Here is a 21,116-nt window from a genome sequence, read left to right as displayed (position 1 = left end):
AAAGCTTGTGTACAATGGGAGCTGGTTAAAATGTGTCCAGAGTCTCATTGTGTAAGTGGTTTGCAGTAGCTTTTAAGATTTTATAGTAACTGAAACAAATCAAGGTCTTTTGCATTTTAGAAACTTATAAAAAGCTTACGCTAATTGTTTTTTGTCTCTCGTTTCCCACGTACCACTGAGCAGTTGTAGTTGTAGACACTGTGGAAAGCGGAGTTGGTTTCTTCATGCGTTTGTGCCTTTTCCGTCTCCTTTCAGTTGCTCTTCTTTCGTGTGTGTGCAGAGCGAGGGGTGCCCTCACTTTTGTGCCCCTTAAAGACGGGGAAAAGGCAGGGGGCTTCTGAAATGGAAATCCTGTTTTGCTGGAGGTTACATGAGAACATGACTGCAGCCAAGCGTGCTACCAAACTGCACGTTTTTCCCGACTTCCCCACGGTTAAGGCAATCGGAGCGGCAGCCTGCTTTCAGTGAAAGCCAAGGCTGCTCTAGCAGAGGCGGCTAAAGTCTGCCAAAGAGGGCAAAGAGAAGAGTTAATATTGGGAGCATTGAATCAGTTTAATCGCATTGGTGAAAGGCATTGTGATTACCTTGATTGGTTTCAAAAGCAGGTGTCAAGTTTAATCATGCTCTTTACAACAAAAGTTTATTCAGTTACTCAAATCCACTTAATATTTTGATATGAGTGTTTAGACTCTTAGAAATTAAGAGGAAATTTTTGATCAGCTGTGTGGATAATTAGAGCTGGTGTAGAAACAGAACAGAATTTAGCTGAAAGAAATAAAATAATCTCTATATAATAACTTTGGTAGAAATAGGGAGGTGCAAGATGCAATTGAAATATCTTTTATAGAGTACCAATAAAATATACTTTTATGTTCAGCTTCAGTGAAGCCATGAATATGCTCTGTGAAAGTTTTATAGAAATCTGCCTAATCTTCACAGGGTTCTTGGGTTTTCCATCTTCCCCATCACCTTGATTTTCAGTTTATGCTGCTCCTAGTACAGCTGCTGCCTGGTAGTTGCCAGAAGTAATTGACTCTCACAGATGTCAAGTCATCTGTTTTTGCTGGGGGAAAAAGATATTCTTTTGCTCACTGTGGAAGTTTGGGGTTGTTTAGGTTTTCTTCTAGCTTTTTCAGTATTTATCCCTATTTTGGGTGGGAAGTTAGAAGAATTAGAGAGGCAGCTGCCTTCTCACTTGGGTTGGTCACAGTGTTGGTCTGCTCCTGTATTTTGGCCGAGCATGTTCCTCTTGCTCTAGTCAGAGCTGTTGTACACGTCAGAACATCTCTTTTAATAGAATCATTTCTGTGTTATGTTTCTTTGTGAGCAATTATAATCTCGATGCCTTTAACGTTCTTGGTTCATTATTGTTTTCTTCTGTGCAATAAAGGCAATTGTTTTGTCCCTAAAGTCTGCTGCAAGGGTTTCTAGTGAAGGAGCTAAGGAGAGATCTATGTTTGTTAAATTGTTAAAATGCACATTTCCTAAAGTGCAGCAGTTAAAATAAACATTAGTGTTAGGGTTGACTAGAGAATGGCAGTTCAATTGTGAAGCAACTCGTAAGATTTGAATTGGAATAAACCCAAAATATTCAGAATGCTTTTACAAAAGCTGAATTGCACTGAAATGTCCATTTTCAAGGTAGAAGCTTTAGCTTTTATAAAAGTTTTGCATTTATTTATTTATTTATTTTTAAGATTTCAGAAGGTGAGGGGTTTTTATCAGTACGAATGGCCTGCTGGTTAAATCTCTGGCTTCAAATGTGGCAGAGTTTCAAATCCCTGCTTTACCAAAGTGTTGCAGCGGCACAAGTGGAGGAGCAGGCCAACTGTGAAAGGAGCGTAGGGATTTCTTCACCAGCTTTACCATTGACGGGCATAGGTGTAACTGTGTTTTCTGTGCTGGGGGAGTGAATATAAAATGGATGGGGAATAGAGAGAAAAAGCAACTGTGCTATACATGTATATATGTCAAGACTTTGGATCAGCTCTGAAAGTTGTTAGGTTTTGGGGTTTGGTTTTTTGGTTTTTTTTTCCCCTTTCTGTAGCCATCAGGTGTGAGAACGCGTGGCTTCATAACTGGAAACTCGGTTCTCATGGAAAGCCTTGTATCAGAGGACAGACGATTATCCTAATTTTGGTGTGCTGCTTTCTCTTGTACCTGCCTAGTTTCAGCTCTCGCTTTCCTCCTCCATTCTCGCACTTCCAAGTGTTAGTGATCACTCAATCTACTGACTAATCCCCTGCCTTTGGTTATCGTCATATCCCATGGGCAGGGCTCTGTAAGATCATCAGTCTCCCAGAAGAGCACTGTCCAATGCGTTTTCTGGAGCTTCACTGGCAACAGATCATTACATGGCATGAGTTGAATATTTTTCTAGGTGCCCGGGCAATGTTCAAATCCCAGTGCAGAATTTGTTCACACACTGTGAAATCTCTATGCGCTCACTGAACTCTCTATGCATATACAGTTTAATAATGATGCTTTGTACAAACATGCAAATGGGATTAATGGATGTGGTTCATTACTGGCTATTGATTGAGATTAGACATCACTGGACAGCCATTTGGGGATGATAATGGATTTGAGATGACTGATCCATAACTAGCTTTCAGAGGAACTGTGATACAGGATTATCATTGTTAATATAGGTCGTAAATCTGTTCTGTACATGGAATTCATGTATCTGAACTCCTTCCAAAACATATTTTTCCCTACTTCGACAGCCCTTCATTAACATTTGAGGTTTTGGAGTCACTCCAATAGAGGAAAAAAGACACAAGCTGGATGGTTTGGGTGCTGAGATTAAGCATACCATACTGTTATTAACATGCTGTTTAATGCATGTTATGCATATTGATTTGTATTATGCATGGATTTATGTAGCTAAATACACTCATTTATTTAAAAAATGTAGTAGTGTCTAGGGAGAGCTTAACTTACATTTACATTGTTTGAGGGAAAATACTGGAATGGTATAGCATAGATGCCATTTCTGGAAAATATGGTAGTTTTGCAATGTTTATTCAAAATATTTAACTTAGAGCTCTGCCTTGTCTAACATCTGCTGTCCTGCTGACATGCATTTCATTACATTTAATTTCCAAATACAGCAACTAGTTTATCGTTTGTCTTTTCATTTTTATTCCTTACCTGACATGCTTCCAAAGCTTTCTAAGAAGCAATTTTGCATGTACTAAGAACTGCTTTCTACAAGGTGCCTAACTTATTCTAAAATCTCATTTAGCTACTCTTAATTACATGATATTGGAAGACAGCTAACTTTTTTTTTTCTTTTTTTTTCTTTTCTCTTAAAAAGGCTATCCTGCAATGAATGGTATCACTCAAGATTTTTGTAGGGGCACCAAGGTAATCTTAGCAAGCTAATGGATTTGAATGTAGTGGGCCTGACTGCAGTCTCTATAGATTGTAACCTGATTTGGAACAATCTGCTACCTTATGGCCATAGTAAAAATCATCATGATGACCCTGAATGCAGAACTATAGGCTACATTTACAGCCGGCCAAAACCCTTGAAATAAAAGGGTAAATCTGCACTGGGACAGAGACAAGCTGGAAGAGCAGTGCACACCATGTGAAACAGATTTCTGCACGTGTGGTTAGATAAGTCCGTTTTTCCTCACCAGTGCTCAGTTTAGAAAGGGAAAATGCTTTAAAATATAGAGGTCCTACTCGACTGAGACTTGTTTCTAAACTGCTTGAATCCGTTCTCTGAGAATTCATACATGCTCTCCTGGGAATCTTTTTGGTAGTAGGAGCATGTCATTTTTAAATTATTGCAGCCATGAAATTTTCACTTCTGAAGTGTAACGTAGCCTCCAGGAGGTTTTAATAAACAAGATGAGCTTCATTAAAACAAAATAATCACTTCTTTTATGATGCTTAGTCCTAGTGCCTGCCTCATCCAGAAGTGGTGACAAGTAGTGCCATGCCAAAAGGATGCTTTCTTTTTTCCCCTCAATATCACACCCACCTGGCAGCCAGGTGGGCTGGCAGGGGAAGACAATTATCCTGTCTTGGGGCAATATATAGACATAACCATATTATAAAAAGATCTAGCAATTGGGTAACGTAGGATGAAAAATTACCCTGAATTTGCGCTTGGCATCCTATGCATTGATAGTTTTCTAAAGATTTCCAGCAGGTAGTTTTTGTGTCACAGACTCCAGGGTTTTGCGGGATGGTTGCATTTTTCTTCTCAGACAAAAAGCCATGCACCTGCATACCGTCCACCAGCGGCTGGTTACTGCAGTGCTTCCTGGTCTTGAAACCTCTTACTTATAGAATGTCAGTTCATGATTGATTTTGCATCTTTTGAAATTTAATTATTTTTTTTTGCTTGGTCTTGATGATAAATGAGAAAAAAGATATTTTCAGATTTCTACTTTCTGAGTATTCTGGCATTCACCTTCTGTATAAATGACTTTTTATGCCTATTAATAAAATGGGATAAGATTAGGTTTAAGATTATTCTGAAGGATGTAACATATTACAATTATAGCATAAAATGTGTCTTAGACACATGCGGTCCATAATGATAATCAAGGCAACACTTAAAATGAACCATAGGCATCAAAAAACCCTAGTGGTTTTAGTAAGAAATGTCTCTGTAAATAATTAATGTGACTCAGAATTCTTGTAACAAACAAAAGTGAACTATATTCCAAGTCTGTCTGAAGGGTACAAAATCACAATCGGAGAATCACAGAATGGTTGAGGTTGGAAGGGACCTCTGGAGATTATCTAGTCCAACCCCCCCGCTCAAGCAGGGTCACCTAGAGCACGTTGCACAGGATTGCGTCCAGGCGTGTTTTGAATATCTCCAGAGAAGGAGACTCCACAACCTCTCGGGGCAACCTGTTCCAGTGCTCTGTCACCCTCACAGTGAAGAAGTTTTTTCTCATGTTCAGATGGAAGTGTCTGTGTTTCAGTTTGTGCCCGTTGCCTCATGTCCTGTCACTGGGCACCACTGAAAATAGCCTGGCCCCATCCTCTTGACACCCTCCCTTTGATAAGATCCCCTCTGTCTGCTCTTCTCCAGGCTAAACAGGCTCAGGTCTCTCAGCCTTTCCTCATAAGAGAGATGCTCCAGTCTCCTAATCATCTTTGTAGCCCTCTGCTGGACTCTCTCCAGTAGCTCCATGTCTCTCTTGTACTGGGGAGCCCAGAACTGGACACAGGACTCCAGATGTGGCCTCACCAGGGCTGAGTAGAGGGCGAGGATCACCTCCCTTGACTGCTGGCAACACTCTTCCTGATGCACCCCACGATACCATTGGCCTTCTTGGTCAATGAAAGTGAATCCATGCTGATTTCTCCTGATCACCTTCTTTTCCTCCATGTGCTTAGAGATGGCCTCCGGGATGAGCTGCTCCATCACCTTTCCAGGGATGCAGGTGAGGCTGACTGGCCTGTAGTTCCCTGGGTGGTCCTCCTTGCCCTTTTTGAAGACTGGGGTGACATTGGCTTTCTTCCAGTCTTCAGGCACCTCTCCTGTTCTCCATGACCTTTCAAAGATGATGGAGAGTGGCCTAGCAATAACATCCGCCAGCTCCCTCAGCACTCGTGGGTGCATCCCATCGGGGCCCATGGATTTGTGGGTGTCAAGTTTGCTTAAATGATCTCTAACCCACTCCTCCTCCACCAAGGGAAAGTCTTCCTTTCTGCAGACTTTCTCTCTTGCCTCCAGGGTCTGGGGTACCTGAGGGCTGGCCTCAGCAGTAAAGACCGAAGCAAAGAAGGCATTCAGTAACTCTGCCTTCTCTGCATCCTTTGTCACCAGGGCACCCACCCCATTCAGCAAAGGGCCCACATTTTCCCTAGTCTTCCTCTTGCTACTGATGTATTGGAAGAAGCCCTTCTTGTTGTCCTTGACATCTCTTGCCAGATTTAATTCCAAATGGGCCGTAGCCTTCCTCATCGCATCCCTGCATACTCTGACAGCGTTCCTATATTCCTCCCAAGTGGCCTGTCCCCCTTTCCACTTTCTGTATACTTCCTCCTTCTGTTTGAGTTTTGCCAGGAGCTTCTTGCTCATCCATGCAGGTCTCCTACCTCCTTTGCTTGACTTCCTACTCATAGGGATGCACCGCTCTTGAGCCTGGAGGAGGTGATGCTTGAATATTAACCAGCTCTCTTGGACCCCATTTCCTTCTAGGGCCCTAACCCATGGGATTCCTCCAAGTAGGTCCCTGAAGAGGCCAAGTTCTTCTAGACCATTATCCTGTCTCCAGCAGTGAACATCAGTGGCTGCCTAGGAAAGATGAGACTACGAAAGGCATTTGTAGCATTTTTGTCCTCGTACCCTCCTAGACTCTACTTTTTATCTTAAAAACTTCTTGAGCCAGATGTGGTTTCCATGTAAACCTTCAATGCATTCTTCTTCCAGGACTTTGTCCAGTCTTCCTTTGGGCCCATACAGAAATGTATTGCACAGCTCCTTGCTAAAGCTGTGAAGTCTCCTGCCTGGTGTGGGAAAGTCATCTGTTGCTTACTGGGTTTTCCACTCCACCCTCCCTTCTTTGGGAACCTGTTTTATAATCCATTGACCCAACCTTTTCTAAATGCAGCTGAATTTTTACCTTCTCTCTTTGCTGAGAAGCAAACGAGAGTCCATGGCAAAAACAGACCACGGCAAAGTAGGACAATAAAAAAAGAATTAGGATGACTATACAGCTGAACTGATGTTTGACATTTTCATCCTTTGCATTATGTTTTTAGCATCAAATGAGAAAACAGTATTTCTAAATAGTGATCTCTCATGGCTTAAGGTGTGGACCCTAATGGTAAATATATACTTTTGTAAGTGTGATTATCTGGGTCACTCTTTTTAGCCTTGTTTCCAAGGAAAATGAAGCTTACATGTTTGAGTACCTCCTCTTTCCTCCCCATGCTTTTTGCACGTATTCCCTACACCCTCTCCTGTGCTCTCTAGTAACTTTTAACCTGAAGGCTAATTATAACAAAGTTTGAAAGACAGAAGCCTGAAAGATCTATGAATTCCTAATATATATATTTTTAATTAGTAGCTGAACAGCAGAGAGAGAGTCCATCTTTCGGAAAGGTAGACAAAACGCCACTGTGGTGTGTTTTGCCTGGCAGCTACCAGCTAGCAGTTAGCAAGTGTCCCCTGGCCAGCCAAGCGCATCCATGTAGCTGTGGACTAGCCCCAGCCCTGTCCCTCTTGTGACTGCAGTGTGATAGAAGAAGGTGGAGAGGAGGTGAAGGAGTGAATTTGCCTGGCTGTTATAGGTGATGGGGCTAAGAGGCAAAAGAGACATCCGTAGGCATTGAGGCTTTTTGAGGTCCGTTTATCATGCAGCAACTCATTTCTCTTTGTGAAGGAACCAGCTATGCATTGGACATTCGATTACCTTTTCTATCTTTCTTCTTTGGCTTAGCATTTAATGTCAGCAAAACTAAAACCAGCTTTAACAGTATTTGTAGTTCTCCCATTGGATTTTGCTGCTCTTAGGGTCTACCTGCTTTGATACAGCAAATAATGCAGCAGCTTGAAGGACTTCACTTTAGAATAATTGCACAAATAGAAGTAAATGAAAGAGACTTTTTTTTTACTTGTTTAGCATTGATTTTAAAACACTTTTCAATTGCCATGGTTAAAAACTGTTAATCCTGAAATGTTTTAGACAGCACGTTTTAGACTGTAAGCTCAAAACACGTTGTTGAGTTGATGTTGCACTGTTAAGCTCCAGTCAAATGTTATCCACTGCTGCAGATCTTTTAGGAGACAACACTTTAACACAAGTTTTGTTTGGTTTAGTGTGTTCTTGTTTGGAGAGCCAACATTTGTCAGCTCCAGGTATAAAGCTGTGCTCGCCTTCTTCTTGTGCTCCTCTTGGGAAAGGAACTGTATCTTAGTGCATGTTTGCAAAATACCAGGCATGTCCACAGCTCTCTGTAAATAATACATGGAACTGCTAGTAGCACAGGTGTTACTACATTCACTTAATGCCATGTAGGATACACTAACAAAAGTGTCGCCTCATTCCCAGTGCTGTCCCTGGCAAGTGCTGGAACTAAGCTATTATTCCTATGATTAACTCTTAAGATGAGACATGCAGGGCAGAGAAGTCTACCTGACTATTATTTACCAAGTAAACAGGAGAGAGAGAAAATGTTCAATCTCCCCAGCAGCACTCAGGATAAGGCTGAACGAGAATGATGTTCAGTGGTAATGAAGAGATATCACTCCAGTCGTGGAGGTGAGACTTGGAAAGAGGGATGTCCCACACAGCTAGATCCTAAATGATATAAAGGACTTTGCCAGTTATTTTGGCTGATAGAAAATGACAGCCAGGGCAGATTTGGAAGGACTGGATCTGTGGTCCTGCCTGACAACTGATGTTATGAAGCAGAATATGTTACTAGCTGTACTATCCGCATTGTCTTCAGTGGTAACCTGAGTAATCCCCTCTGGAGCATCTCCAGGTTTGGATCTAACTGGGAAGTCCATCATCCAGAAATATCTGAAAAAGGTGGGATATTTGAAGGTGCTTTGACTGTTGATATTATGTTTGATATATTTACAGGGTAACACAAAGCTATTGCCTTTGTTTTAGTGATATTTCATTAGAGTAATCAGTTGAATTGTAGAATAACCCTGTGCCAAAGGGTGGTTTTCTCACTGAATATGACCCTAATTATTGGTATGTCTACAACTCAAGTATTAGTGTGGAGCTATTTTTAGTGAAAGTGACGCAACTGGAAGAAGAAGGAATATATAACGAAAGGAAATTTGTGGTTTTATTGCATTCATGAAGACTTGAGAAGTTAATGCTCCACCTGCTTTTGAGGAGTGTGGAATCAACATTTCCAAAGTTCTTTCCAGCCTAATGGTTTATAAAAAGGCAGATTTATAGCACCAGTTAGGAATACCTGGTATCAGCTGAAGGGTAGAACTGTGCCTATATTTAGTATTATGGAAAGAGATATATCCCTTGAAGCATAAGGGATATGGATATATATATATATATCCCTTGTAGAGCTTTGGTCTTCTAGAAATTCTAAACCAAAAAACTCCAAAACAAGGCAAGTTAGATCATGGAAAAGCAAATAATCCAGCCCGTATATCATTGTACCATACTACATGAGTGTATTGCCATTTGCTTTAAAAGATGAGCAGCCCTAAACTTCTAAAAGTTGGCAAGCAAAGTTATTTGCATATGTTTGAATGTGTTTGAATTGAAAGAAGATAGGATTTTGTTGTTTTTTTCTCACCCAGTATGTTGTCTGGTTTTTTTATTTGTGTTGGTAAAAATAAAAATGTTTATGATCCTCTGAATTAAGGATATACACCCTCTATATAATTAATTGGAGGTTTCTCTGCTGGCGATCAGTCTTAAATTCAAATAGGGATAACGTACATAGCCACTGACAATTAAGGTTGCGCATGTAACATTGTATTTCCATATGTTTTTATATTAAAAATCAGTATGTATTTTGTTTGAAAATCAGTCAGTTAAAGGATCATGTAGATATTAGACTGTTAAACTGACAGGCTAAATCATTAAAAACATCTTCTACGTTTCCTGATTTCCCCCCCCCCCCCAAATAATCTTATATCAGATGCATATAGAGTGATTGTGCTTTTAAAAAAAAAAAAAGGTCTAGCTGTGGATAACTAAACAGTACTTCAGAATTTGGGATGTTGTATTGTTTTATCTCTCAGGACCAAAAATGCTGCAAATAAGAAAATATGTGCCATTTCTGGTCAGTTATTCAGTGTAGCGGATGTGTTGCAAGAAGGGCATTTCGATGTAGATGCCCAGCGCTGCTGGACATAGCGCTTCCTTTGCTAGTATGGGTGCAAGACGAAGATTGGGTTCCTTGGTTTCGGTGTATTTTTGCTTTCACTCTCAACCTCTCTCTCAATACTTTTCCTTTACAAGCTCTGCTTTTGTCTTCCCACTCTCTGCTTTTTTCTCCTTTGACCTGGAAGGAGCCCTCAGCCGCAGTTGTAACTCGTTCCCTGCCACCCCATGCAAGTCGAATCCATTTGAACTACCTTCCTGCTCAGATCTGTTTTCTGAAAGATTTTCTTCCCCACCCAGATGGTGTATCCTCAAAATTCAGCCCAAGGAACCTGGTTTTCCTGTAGCATTTGGGGGATTATATATTAAAAAATGCATAAGCAATAAATCTTTTTTGTGATTCACAGCAGTGGCAGTGCACACTACCCTTTGAATCAATTATAGATTTCATCAGTCCCATTTTATACCTGCCTTCTGAATTTGTTTTAAAAATCTCTTTTTTCATAAATGTATAAAGGGTATGGTAATTTGTCATTTTGCTAATTTTGTCTGTCTCCAGAAGTGAGAACTGTCTTGAGTTATTAAAAGTACAAGTGTTTCATTAATAAAAACACACTTATTCCCAGCAGTTTGACAAAATCAAGGTCTCTTCCGGCAGTCCTTACTCAGGCTTCAAGTCCCTATACTTTCATATATATGAAAAAAGAACCAGAATTATTACTGTGAAGTGTTAAAAATTTTAAGAGATCACAAAACTTTGTCTTAGGCATGGGAGTGTAACTGCCTTAATGAGGATGACAATATTTTGACAAGAGATGGCAAGTGTGAAAAAACAAAACAAAAAAGCAAGTGTTAAATTGCTGAAAGTTTAGTTAGGTGGTATTTTGTAATGGCAAGTTCCCCCTTAAGATCCAGTGGGTAAATGATTCACATTTTTCAAGGTGTCTTAGTAGGTACCTTTACAGAGCGAGCTGGTGGACAGCTGTTGGGAAAGGAAGAAGGGAGGAATAAAACAGATGTAAAAACAAAAAAAAAATCAAAAAGCTTTCCCTCCCACATTTTTTACACTGCAAAAAGCCCTAAATACCTCTGAGTATATTCCAAGGATGAAGTTCCACAACGGAGCTTGGAATCAACCCTTAGCCACTATCAGCACCTACATTTTTATATCCAGAGATTTGGAAGAAGGATATCTAGCGCTTGTGATAACATCTTTTCCGTTATTCAAATAAAAGCAGAGTTTATTGTATCCTAAAGACAAGATCTTTTTACTGATGTTGGTAAGATAACTCAGCAGAAATTATTCTGAATACCTGAGGTTAATATATTTTGGGCTATATTTTTGGTACAATCGCCAAACATTTTTCCTCTAATCTTTTTCAAATAAAACAGAAAACCTCGCCATTCCTGGTATAATTTGGAAAGGCCTCATTAACTTTTTTCAATTTTTAAAAGGGTTTGGGGCAACAAGCAAGCTGTAGATCAGCCAATCTAAATTTGTACTGGGAAGACTGGATATTAAGAAACAAAACCACAGGATGCACGGATCGATTTGATATAATGAAGCATTGGAAGGTATCAACGTGACTTTGGATACCATGTCTCAGAAAAGCGTTAGAGCTTCCTGAAGGGGTCACTGAGCACGTGATCCAGGGAGATCTCGTGAATACGGCCTACTTGGGTTCTCAGTAAATTCTTCTTGGGGTCATTTAACCAAAACTCTCAGAGCAAAAGTGTTCTCCTGCAGCAAGTGCAGGAGACGAGTTCCGGTGGCCATGAGGAGTGATTTGCCTGTGCAGCAGCAGATGAAATTCAGTGCAGATGAATGCAAAGTAATGCATATGTGGAAAAATGCTCCTAATTATACATAGATAATAATGGGCTCTGAACTAGTTATTACTCCTCAGGAAGGGATCTTGGAGCTGCTGTGGGCAGTTTGCTGAAAATGTCTGCTCAGTTGCTCTAAAAACAGTGCTAATCAAATGTCCTTAGGAAAAGAATAGAGAATAAAACAGAGAACAACCCTGTGCCATTGTATACCTCCCCTGGGGACCCCTTTCTAGGTATCGAGACAGATGACAAGTACGATCACGTAAGGGACGAGACCCAAACAACTGCCCTGCGAGCCCGAATGCCCCGAAAGAAGGTTCCAGAAGGGGGAGGAAGCCCTGGAAAGCTGGGGGCGGGGCCTGGTGGCACCTCCCCTGACTGACAGGTGTCTCAGCCACTCCTGGCCCTGGGGCGAGAGAAGGTTCTGGAAGCCCCAGAACCGGGGCCATGAACAGGGGCAGGGACGAGGCCAGGGTGGGCGCTCTGCACCCAGCACTGCTGAGGGCAGGTCCGGTGCTGGATCTGGGACTGGTGATCTCCCTTTCTCTTTATTTCTTTCTCTCTTTCTCTTCTCTTAGAGTCGTTAAGCAATGCAAAGCCTGCTTTGGTTTAGCTATAACTGTGAGAGGGCCAGTGTTGGTCGGATATTTGTTCCATTAAGGCTGAGGCTCATGCGAGGGCCTCGAGTGTTATCTCGCCTCATCCGCATGGAAGGGGGTTTGCGAACATGAGTGACCCCCCAGCCCCCTTCCAGAGGTGGGACGTGCCAGATCAAAGATATGTAATGACTTCCATGCGAGGAATGGTTCGAAACACTGGGAGTCTGGCTTTGTTGGCAGACTATGTTATGAGAGGGAACCTATAAAATCCTAAATGGCATGGAAAAGGTAAATGGGTCATCAGTGTTTGCTTTTAATCACCGTATTGGAATCAGAGGCATCAAATGAAATCAAATAAGATATTTAAGACCAAAAAATAATTTTTCACAACGCAGAATTAAATTGTGGAACTTGCTGGCACAAGAGGTTGTGGATGCCAAGCGTTTGTATGGGTTCAAAAAGCAATTAGAGAGAACCGTGGGGGGGGGGGGGGGGGGGGAATCTGTGGATGGTTGCAACACAGCTTCTGTCTCAAGAAGTCCTGAGCCCTGGACTAGGTGCAGGAGAATGTAATAGGAGAATCACACTATGTATTTTATCTTTATTAAGAATCTACTGCTAGTTGTTGTTGTAAAATATAGGTTCCTGAGCCGGCTGGACTTCTAGTCTGACACGGCATGTCTATGCTTAAATGTAATAGAGCTATACTAGTTTATATCTGAAGATTTAAGAAATGTGAGTGGAACTTTGCTTTTCGTTTATATAACATGTCAGTGAAGCCATTAGATAGGGAATGTGATAAAGTAGCTATACTGAGTGAGAAGAGACAGAATTATGATGCTTAAATTAATAATTTATATCTAGAAATAGGTTTGAATTTGAGAAATAATATTCTTCCCCTAAGCTATTTTATTCTATTTTGAAAGTAATTCTCTTGGTTTAAGTTGTTTTATTGATAAACTCCTAACTAGGTTACAAAAAGTAAGTGTTATTTTTAGAGCTCGTATTTACTTTCCCATGGCAGACGGTTCTTTCATATCTCTTTTTTATTCTCTTTCTATAGTGTATTTCATACATGACAGCTTCATCTATGATGTATCAGAAGGTTGTATAAAAAAAGGAATTTTTTCAAACGTATATTTTTATTTATATGTATTTTAATGTAAAAATAACTATTGCTGCCTAACCTGGCCTTCTAAATATAATTGAATGATTTTGCTGGGTGCTTTGAAGACTCTTCACCTATATCCTTGCTGACAGCTACTCTTGATTTTTATTTTCACAGTGGTACCCGGTTAGTCACCTCGAGTGGGGACACAACAGTTCGGATATGGGATCTTTCGAAAGGCAAATGCATCCTGACTTTAGGAGGGCATGCCCATGCCGTATGGGACTGCTCATGGCACTCGTGTGGCGATTTTGTGGCTTCTGCCTCCATGGACAGCACTTGCAAAATATGGGATGTTAACAGGTATGGGGTTATTAAAGATTCTTTATTAGCTGATTGATAGCTTTACTTAATAACCAGCATTCTGTGTCTCACAGCACCCAGCGAGAGGTCTAGCACCAAATTGTGGACTTCACTTTTAAGTGCATAAGTGGATTTGTAGAAGTGGATGCAAAACAGGCCTTGATGTGATTTAGTAGACAAAGCCTTTACTAAATAGAGAGCTGGAAGGACTTAATTTAGAATAGTGCCCAGAAAGGTATTTGTTTTTATTTGACATCTAATATTGCTGTGTTTTTTTCCTAAGGTCAGAACTTTGTGGAACTTCGATAGGTATTTTAACTGAACAAAAACTTAAGTCAGTTTTCTATATTGTGTTTCTAGCTCATGAGCATACAACACAATTTAATTGAAGGTTAGACAAAGGGAAATTTATTCATTTTATATGTTTTGACAAGGTGACTTAATAAATCAACATATACCTCTTCATTACTTAGGGAAAAGCGTTCTTTATAAAGGTGCTTCTAGAAATATTAGTATATTTCTGCTTGCCAATTAATTATTAGTTTCTCAACTTTCTTCAGTTATATTTGAGGTGACATACAGTGGATGGGATGGTGTTTTGTTCAAGTTGTCCGTTCTAGACTTCTGAATGGCTTAGGAATAGTATTACTGACATCACTGTCTCTAGGTCTGATTTTTAACAACTGAATGTCATCAGCCTGCAGACAAAAGGCTCCCGTCTCTTTTGTGTTTTCCCTGTTTCTTTATGATCCAGTCCGAATGGATTTGCCTTTTGCTCTCAGTCTTGCCCTTCCTTCCTTGCATTCGGGTGAGGTGCATTTCTCCTTCAAGCTTGCTGGCCGCAGCAGGGGAAGAAGCTTCTCTGAAAAAGCAAAGGAGACTTTCTCCTTTCTTTCTTCCATTTTGCCTAGCTCGCTGCCAGTCTGCTGCAAGTGCAGCGAAAATCCTGTCCCAGTCTGCAGAGCCCCGCTTGGGAGCAGGCTGGGTGCAGCCGGGGTGCTCAGGGGTTCAGCAGCAGGCGGCTCGCGCTTTTCCCATGGGCACGTCTGAGCTGAGAGCTTTCTAAAATTTATAATTCAGCTAAATAGGGACAGAATTCCTTGAAAGCTAAGGCCACTTTGGTAACAGATTTTCAGTCCTTGCATCAAATCGTGAATTGAGAAAGAATTAAATAATAAAAAAAAATCAGTTGTTTTCCATGTTGGCTGAACAATGTATCCTTTTATTTGCCTCATTCTTAAAAGCGGATGAATTATTTTGGCTAAACTGAGAACAGCTACTATAACAAAAGCTTGAGAAAAATATTCAAGTTTTATAAGATCTTAGACAAAGCAGTCAAAGTTTGCCAAAGTTAAAAGCAATTGAGAAATGGGTTTTATAACAGAAACTGTTAGCCAGTTCTGATAACAGATGATGCTACTACCTTCGCAATCAGTAACAAGAATTAATGGTCAGTGCGTTGTTTAAAATGAAAACACAGGAAATCTATTGTACTGTTGCCTCTTTTCTTAACCTCTTATAGTTTTTTTTTTAATACTTTCATCATCTGTTATGACATGTTCATGACCTTTAACAAATATTACTAAGAATAGCTTTAATTTTTTGTCAGAAGGGTTTTGAATTTGCATAGGGGAGGTTTTGTTTAGACATTTTAAAATATCTTCTCTGCCGAGGAAGCTTTTGTAGTCAGAGGGATCAAAGCAAATCTTCCTCGCCAACCCATGCCTCCTACTCGCACTCATTTGCAACTCTCATTTCTACCTTCAGTGTATCTGATGTGCACTTTGCATTTGAAAATAAGAGAGCAAGGAGCACAGCCATCATGCGAAAGGCTGACTATCAGCATGTAATTATCGAAACCTTAAGTCATGCAAAAATCTCAGTGGCTAGAGGGAGTAGGAGGTGGCACAAAAAAGTGGCATAATAGGCTCAGAAGGGGAATAGTCACAGAAGCGGAAGCAGAAAGGCCTCGCTGGTGCGTTCATTTACGTTACATTAGCAAAGTCCAAAAGGCAATGGAGTCTGTTCAGCTAGTCTGCTTTGATGGATTTGTAAGATGTGCTGCAGAACAGATTGCGTGTGCAGTTTGTGGAAGACAAGTGCAGTGGGAAAATTAGGTGCTCCTGAGGAGCTTCTGTACGAAGGGATTTGGTGACAACAAGGCAGGGCGTTTTCAAGATTGTGACGTGCAGCCCAAAGACCTAATTCTGCAGCATGGTCAGCTGCAACTGGTCCTTGTGCCTGCGTTGATGGAATTTGGGTGAAAAACCCATGGAATGTATGTAACAAGATGCAGAAGTAAGGGAAGCTGTTGACAGGTGAAGCCAAGCTGGTAGTTCTCCTATTGAACTGTTAATCTGCTGCTGCTTACATACAGAAATGCCACACAAAGAGCCCGCGCCCGCAGCCTGGTTTGGTTTGGCGATATTAATTGCCAAGCCAGTTGGGTGAGCGGGCAACGCTAATCCCAGGAGTGTTCCAAGGAGAGCTGCTGATAAACGGGTAAAGTGCCTAGAGCCCCGGCTACGAATGAAGGCAGCTGTGATAAGGAAATCATATAAACGTGGAGCCTACTTCAGACTCTTTTTACAGTCGGGGCGTATACAACAAAAACGGGAAGGCGGAGCGGGCTTACTGCAAGGGTTTTTGATGCTCGGATAAACTTTTTCATCTTATCCTCGCACAATGTGCGCTTATCGAGTTGCCGCCTTTGAATTCTCCAAGTGGCTGCTGGTTGCCGCAAGCTGTCCCTGGCTGGGCGACGGAGCGCGAGATAACATCCTGGTGCCAAGATAATAATCAGTGATCATGCTTATTCTGCTTAAGCAAATGAGAAGTTCTTTGCACTAATAACAAACTAACATTTTATAAATGCGAGCTTGCTGCTCCCTTGATGTAATATGTCTGGATGGATGTCTGCTTTCAAACTTGAGCGCTCCTGCAAAGCATCATACTGAAAGTATAAAAAATGCAAGATAAATATCAAAGCTATTAACTGTCACCTTTCTAAAAGAGAGACGTAAAAAAACGCTACAAATACACACATTTCTGTAATGGGTGGTAGTCGTCTTTTATTTCCAGAAGTTCAGCTTTCATAAAGCTGCTCTTATTTTTATATATTAGAAACATCCTTTTTTTCTTTTTATTATCAGCAGGCATAACTTTTGAAAATGCTTACAGCAGATCCCTGTGTGGTTGAAAACTTGGTATCAGGAAAATGGGGAGGGTGTTTTACTTTTTTTTTTTTTTTTTTTTAAACCTCCCTCAAAAACCCCAAGATGCAACTTTCACACGCATCAAATCCATTATTGGAATCTGAAGAATACAAGGTGTAGCACAACATTAACTATTGACTAAATTGAATAAAAATGGACGCGAACAGTTTTAATAAATTATGTAGTTGTTTATCAATGATGAGCAAACTCAGATTGCTCATTGCTTCAGTTTTATTTTACGAGGAGGTGAAGCTGTTGCTGACTCCCCCCCCCCAAATGGAGATAGTTCACAAGCATTTCTCATTTGCGTAGGCTGAAAGCGTCTGTCGTATATCTAGCCACGGATGGCATTTCTACTGTAGGGATAATGGGAGGCAGCTTTGTAGTTAACAATATTCTTCTTCGTGACACCTTATGTGCCCTTTATTTAAAGGGCCATTCTGAGTTTAAAAAACAAAAAACAAACAAAAACCCCTCAAACAAAAAAAACTAGAAGCTTTCTTCTCCCCATAAGAGACAGACAAATGCTACGAGGAAACTGCTGTCTGTGTTACTGAAGGGTTTGAGGGAGTCTTGACTTCTAGTTTGGGGACTTCTTGATACCTCCTGGGAGAGTTGGCTGCTCCTAAAAGAAACGGAAATAATGAAAATGGTGGCATAACATCTATGGAGAGAGGAAAAAAAAGAGATACCTAATTTACCTGCCATGGTTCAGAGAGAAAAAAAAAAAAGTCCAGGTATGTCTCCTCTCTTCAAGGTTATCCCATCTTGGTGCTGACTATAGGAAGCAACTTGGACAGGAAGTGGCAGACAGAAGGACGAGGTAGGAAATGAGATTTATAATTTGTAAACCTCTTTTTATTCACAGGCGTAACTCAGATTGAAAATATATAGCCAGCCATGTTAATAGCTGAGCAAACAGTTCCAGGATTGTTTTCTCTGACCATAAATCCAGGGCTGTCAAAGTCATTTTGGCAAGATTAATTTCAATTATCCAACTATAAATATCGTCAGAGATTCACAGCCTGATCTCTGATATGCAAATCAAACTGAACTTCATATATCTCATGTAAATACAGGCGGTTATTTAGTTTTGCAAACATATGCTGTGGACTGTATGTTAAATACAGAAATTGTTATTTATGCTTTAAGCTTGAGAAATTATTTGCACCAAAGTCAGAACACTCAGAATTAATGTGCAAGTTTTCTTCTCTGTTTTATCCATTATATAGTCACTGGACGAGTTCTCCTTTCAGTAGTGAAAACGCGGTGGAAGCAGGCCACAGAGAAACGTCCGTCTGTCCTGTCCTGTCCCACAGCAAACCTCGGGGTGAATACCTGCCTGGGAACTGGTGCTGTGGCTGCTTTCTGCTCCCCAGGTGTTAACCTGGCGTTTAGCTATTTCTGTTCTTTTTCCTTTAACACAGTAACATTTGTCTGACTCCCTGAAATGTCTCCCATATTGGAAGCTTTAGTGTCAAATAAAAAAAATCTTAATTGTTTACATCGATCCTCAGTCAGTGCTAATATCCTTTGGTGCATTTTTTCAGGCGCCAATTAAAAAATGCACCAATCATGATCACTGTTAATTATCCTGTACAACCACTAATCTAGTGTCTTGTTACTAAGGTGCTCATATGTTCTTTTACTTATTTCCAACTATGCAAAAAATAATTGTTGGCTACTTTTCCTTTTCTACGCCATAATTGGCAATTTTCCCTTCTTTATGTAGCGTTGGATCTATATCACGTGTAGAAATGAATTTCTAGTATATTTAAATAATTTCTACTTTTTTTTAATCCTGCGTTAAGATTCTTAGTTTCTGTTATCACTTGTCAGCACTTCATAACTGCTGATTTTCGTTTTAACTCTTTCCATAAGCAGCACTTTGAATTTGGGAGATTTAGAGGTTTGTATACATTTAAAAGAAGTTAAGCAGAGATGGATTTTGTTTAATGAGGAGCTCCTAATCAACTATAGCTTTCCTTGGAGTGATACCATGTAACAATGCTGCCTGCACACTTTTTCATATTAACCCATCTTAACAGAGTGTACAGTGCAAGATAAGAGGAAACTGATTTTAAACTGCTATTATACTTGTAAATTTTTTTGCTTTAGTCTTAGTAAAGAAGTTATTTAAGGTTGTTTGACTTACCGAGTTGGCTGGTAAAAGTAGGGTTATAACTGCTTTGTGCTGTCAGAGCAATGTGAACAGGTGCACAGGGTAGCCTGGCTTCTCCTGGCATCCTTCGCATTCGCATTTGGTTTCTTCCTTTCTCCTTATACAATGGACAGCTTTGAAATGAAATATTTAAGATCAGATTGGTAGTTATTTCTCACCGTACCACATGTATCCACGTTGGGGCCCTATAAATATCGCCTTGAAAGAAATTTATCACGATTGTCTGCTTTCAAAATGGAGCCACGTCTTCACGTCCCAAACCCAGCCCTTGTCGAAATGCCCCGTGCTGGGGGCCGTGCTCTGACTCAATTCTCAGGGGGCGCGAGCCACCAGGTGCTCCACTGGGTCCCTGTTCCATGGCTTGCAGTAAAAGCAAATCAAAAAACCAGGCAAGTCTTACCTAGTTCGGGCACTCCACGAGAGTTCAGTAAGTGAGATGATTATTTACGCTTGGTGAAACGGAACAAAGAGGTGAAGTGCTTTACTTAAGGCCATAGAGTGAGCTTCTGTTGAAGCAGTCTCTAGAAACACAACTTTTCATTCCCTGGTACTGTTAAAAAAAAAAAAGTCAAAGTGAATTGCCTTCCAACTTTCCTGCGCGGTGAGAAGAAACCAAGTCAGAACTGTATTTTTATTAGTAATAGGTCATGAGAAACGCATTATTTCCCTATCATTTAAACAGTGTGGTGGTAAAGCAATGTTTTTATGCTAAACTACCTTGCAGTTGCATAGCAATGTTCAAAGAATACATACCTGTAGGAATTAAAAGCATCTGTAGTTAGCAATATTACGAAGACTGTCAGCCAGCGTGCTTCACGACAGAAATTAAATCACCATTTGAGATAAAGTAGAAACATTCCCCCATGGAATTATGGGATTAAACATTGCAGGAAGCTTCCCCTGAAATGTCTGTATTGGTCATTGCTGGCTACAGGTCTAGATAAATCAGTGTTCTCTGTTTTTTCCTGGAACTATCCACAGCAATTCAGCTTGTACATGAGAAGCATACTTGCATTTCTTACTAAGTATGACAAGTTTTTTTCAGTTTCAGAAATATTTTGAGTGTTTTTTTTTTTTCCAAAGCTCTGAAAAAAACAGAGAAGTAAGAACTTTGCTCTCAGGTTTTGTGTTCCTGGTCCTGAAGCACACAGCACTGTCTTTGATTAAGGGAGGGGAACAAAACAAGTTAGTACATTGTTTTTAAAGGAGGGCATGGTAATTAAAGCCAGTTTCTAACATATCCGAGTTCTTTCCTCTGTAAAATTTTCTAGAAGGCTTATCTGATATCTGTGCTCAGATATCTATATAAGACTTCCATCTTTTTTTAAGAAAATGTGCCAGAGGAAGTTGCACTTGATATGCATAAAAGTATGTATACTTTTTTTTGTATCCTAGCGGCTTCCTTGCTTCCATTATTTGAGCACCCAGTGTGGCTTGGAAAAACTCTTTAGAGGGTCAGTTATTTTTTTGTTCTGGTTGCTGTCTGTCAGCCCAGGGCTGCACACATTTCTTAAATGACATATCGTTGGCTGCTGGATTCCTGCTGATCGGCAGAAAGCTTTATTTGTGCTTGAACCCCTCAAGTAATGGGATCTACTGTAAGTGGGATGCCTTTCTACCTGCCTTACCTCACTTGTCCAAATGCCTCCTAGGTTCACTGCCAGCTAGTTCCTGAGCCATATGTATTATGAAGGCAACGCTCAGGCTTCCTTCCATCAAATCCTACCCAAACCAGCTGGCAGGTCCACCAAGTTTCGTCTGCTTTGATCGTAAAAAATGTAGAAGAGTCTGTTCTTTCCTCTCACTGACAACGTGCAAGTTGAATTCCTTGTCTTACTCACCAGCAAAATTTTGTTCAGATCTTGACAGGACGTTTCCTCTGTCCTCCATCAAGTATTCACATGCAAATAAACAGCACTCCAGCACGTTTTAAGTGATAGTAGAGTTTTTCACCGCATACCAGGCTCATTATCAAGTTTTCTCTCTCTCTGATGTCACATTCACTAGGAACTGACAGTCTTTCCTTTA

The 21,116-nt window shown here is 40.5% G+C and overlaps 1 protein-coding gene across 4 annotated transcripts in view; it reads left to right on the top strand.

Annotated features, from left to right (window-relative positions):
* The window catches only part of SPAG16 (sperm associated antigen 16), a 423,943-nt gene that overhangs the window by 231,191 nt on the left and 171,636 nt on the right, over positions 1-21,116 (top strand). For all 4 annotated transcript variants that reach the window (XM_067298501.1, XM_067298500.1, XM_067298499.1 and 1 more), the window contains one exon: positions 13,506-13,691. In XM_067298501.1, coding sequence (XP_067154602.1) covers positions 13,506-13,691 — 186 coding nt within the window. The remainder of the gene's footprint in view (positions 1-13,505; positions 13,692-21,116) is intronic.

This window comes from Apteryx mantelli, chromosome 6, assembly GCF_036417845.1.
Source record: "Apteryx mantelli isolate bAptMan1 chromosome 6, bAptMan1.hap1, whole genome shotgun sequence".
Taxonomy (NCBI): domain Eukaryota; kingdom Metazoa; phylum Chordata; class Aves; order Apterygiformes; family Apterygidae; genus Apteryx; species Apteryx mantelli.
Note: the sequence above shows the minus strand (reverse complement) of the source record. Positions and strands in the feature narration are given on the sequence as shown.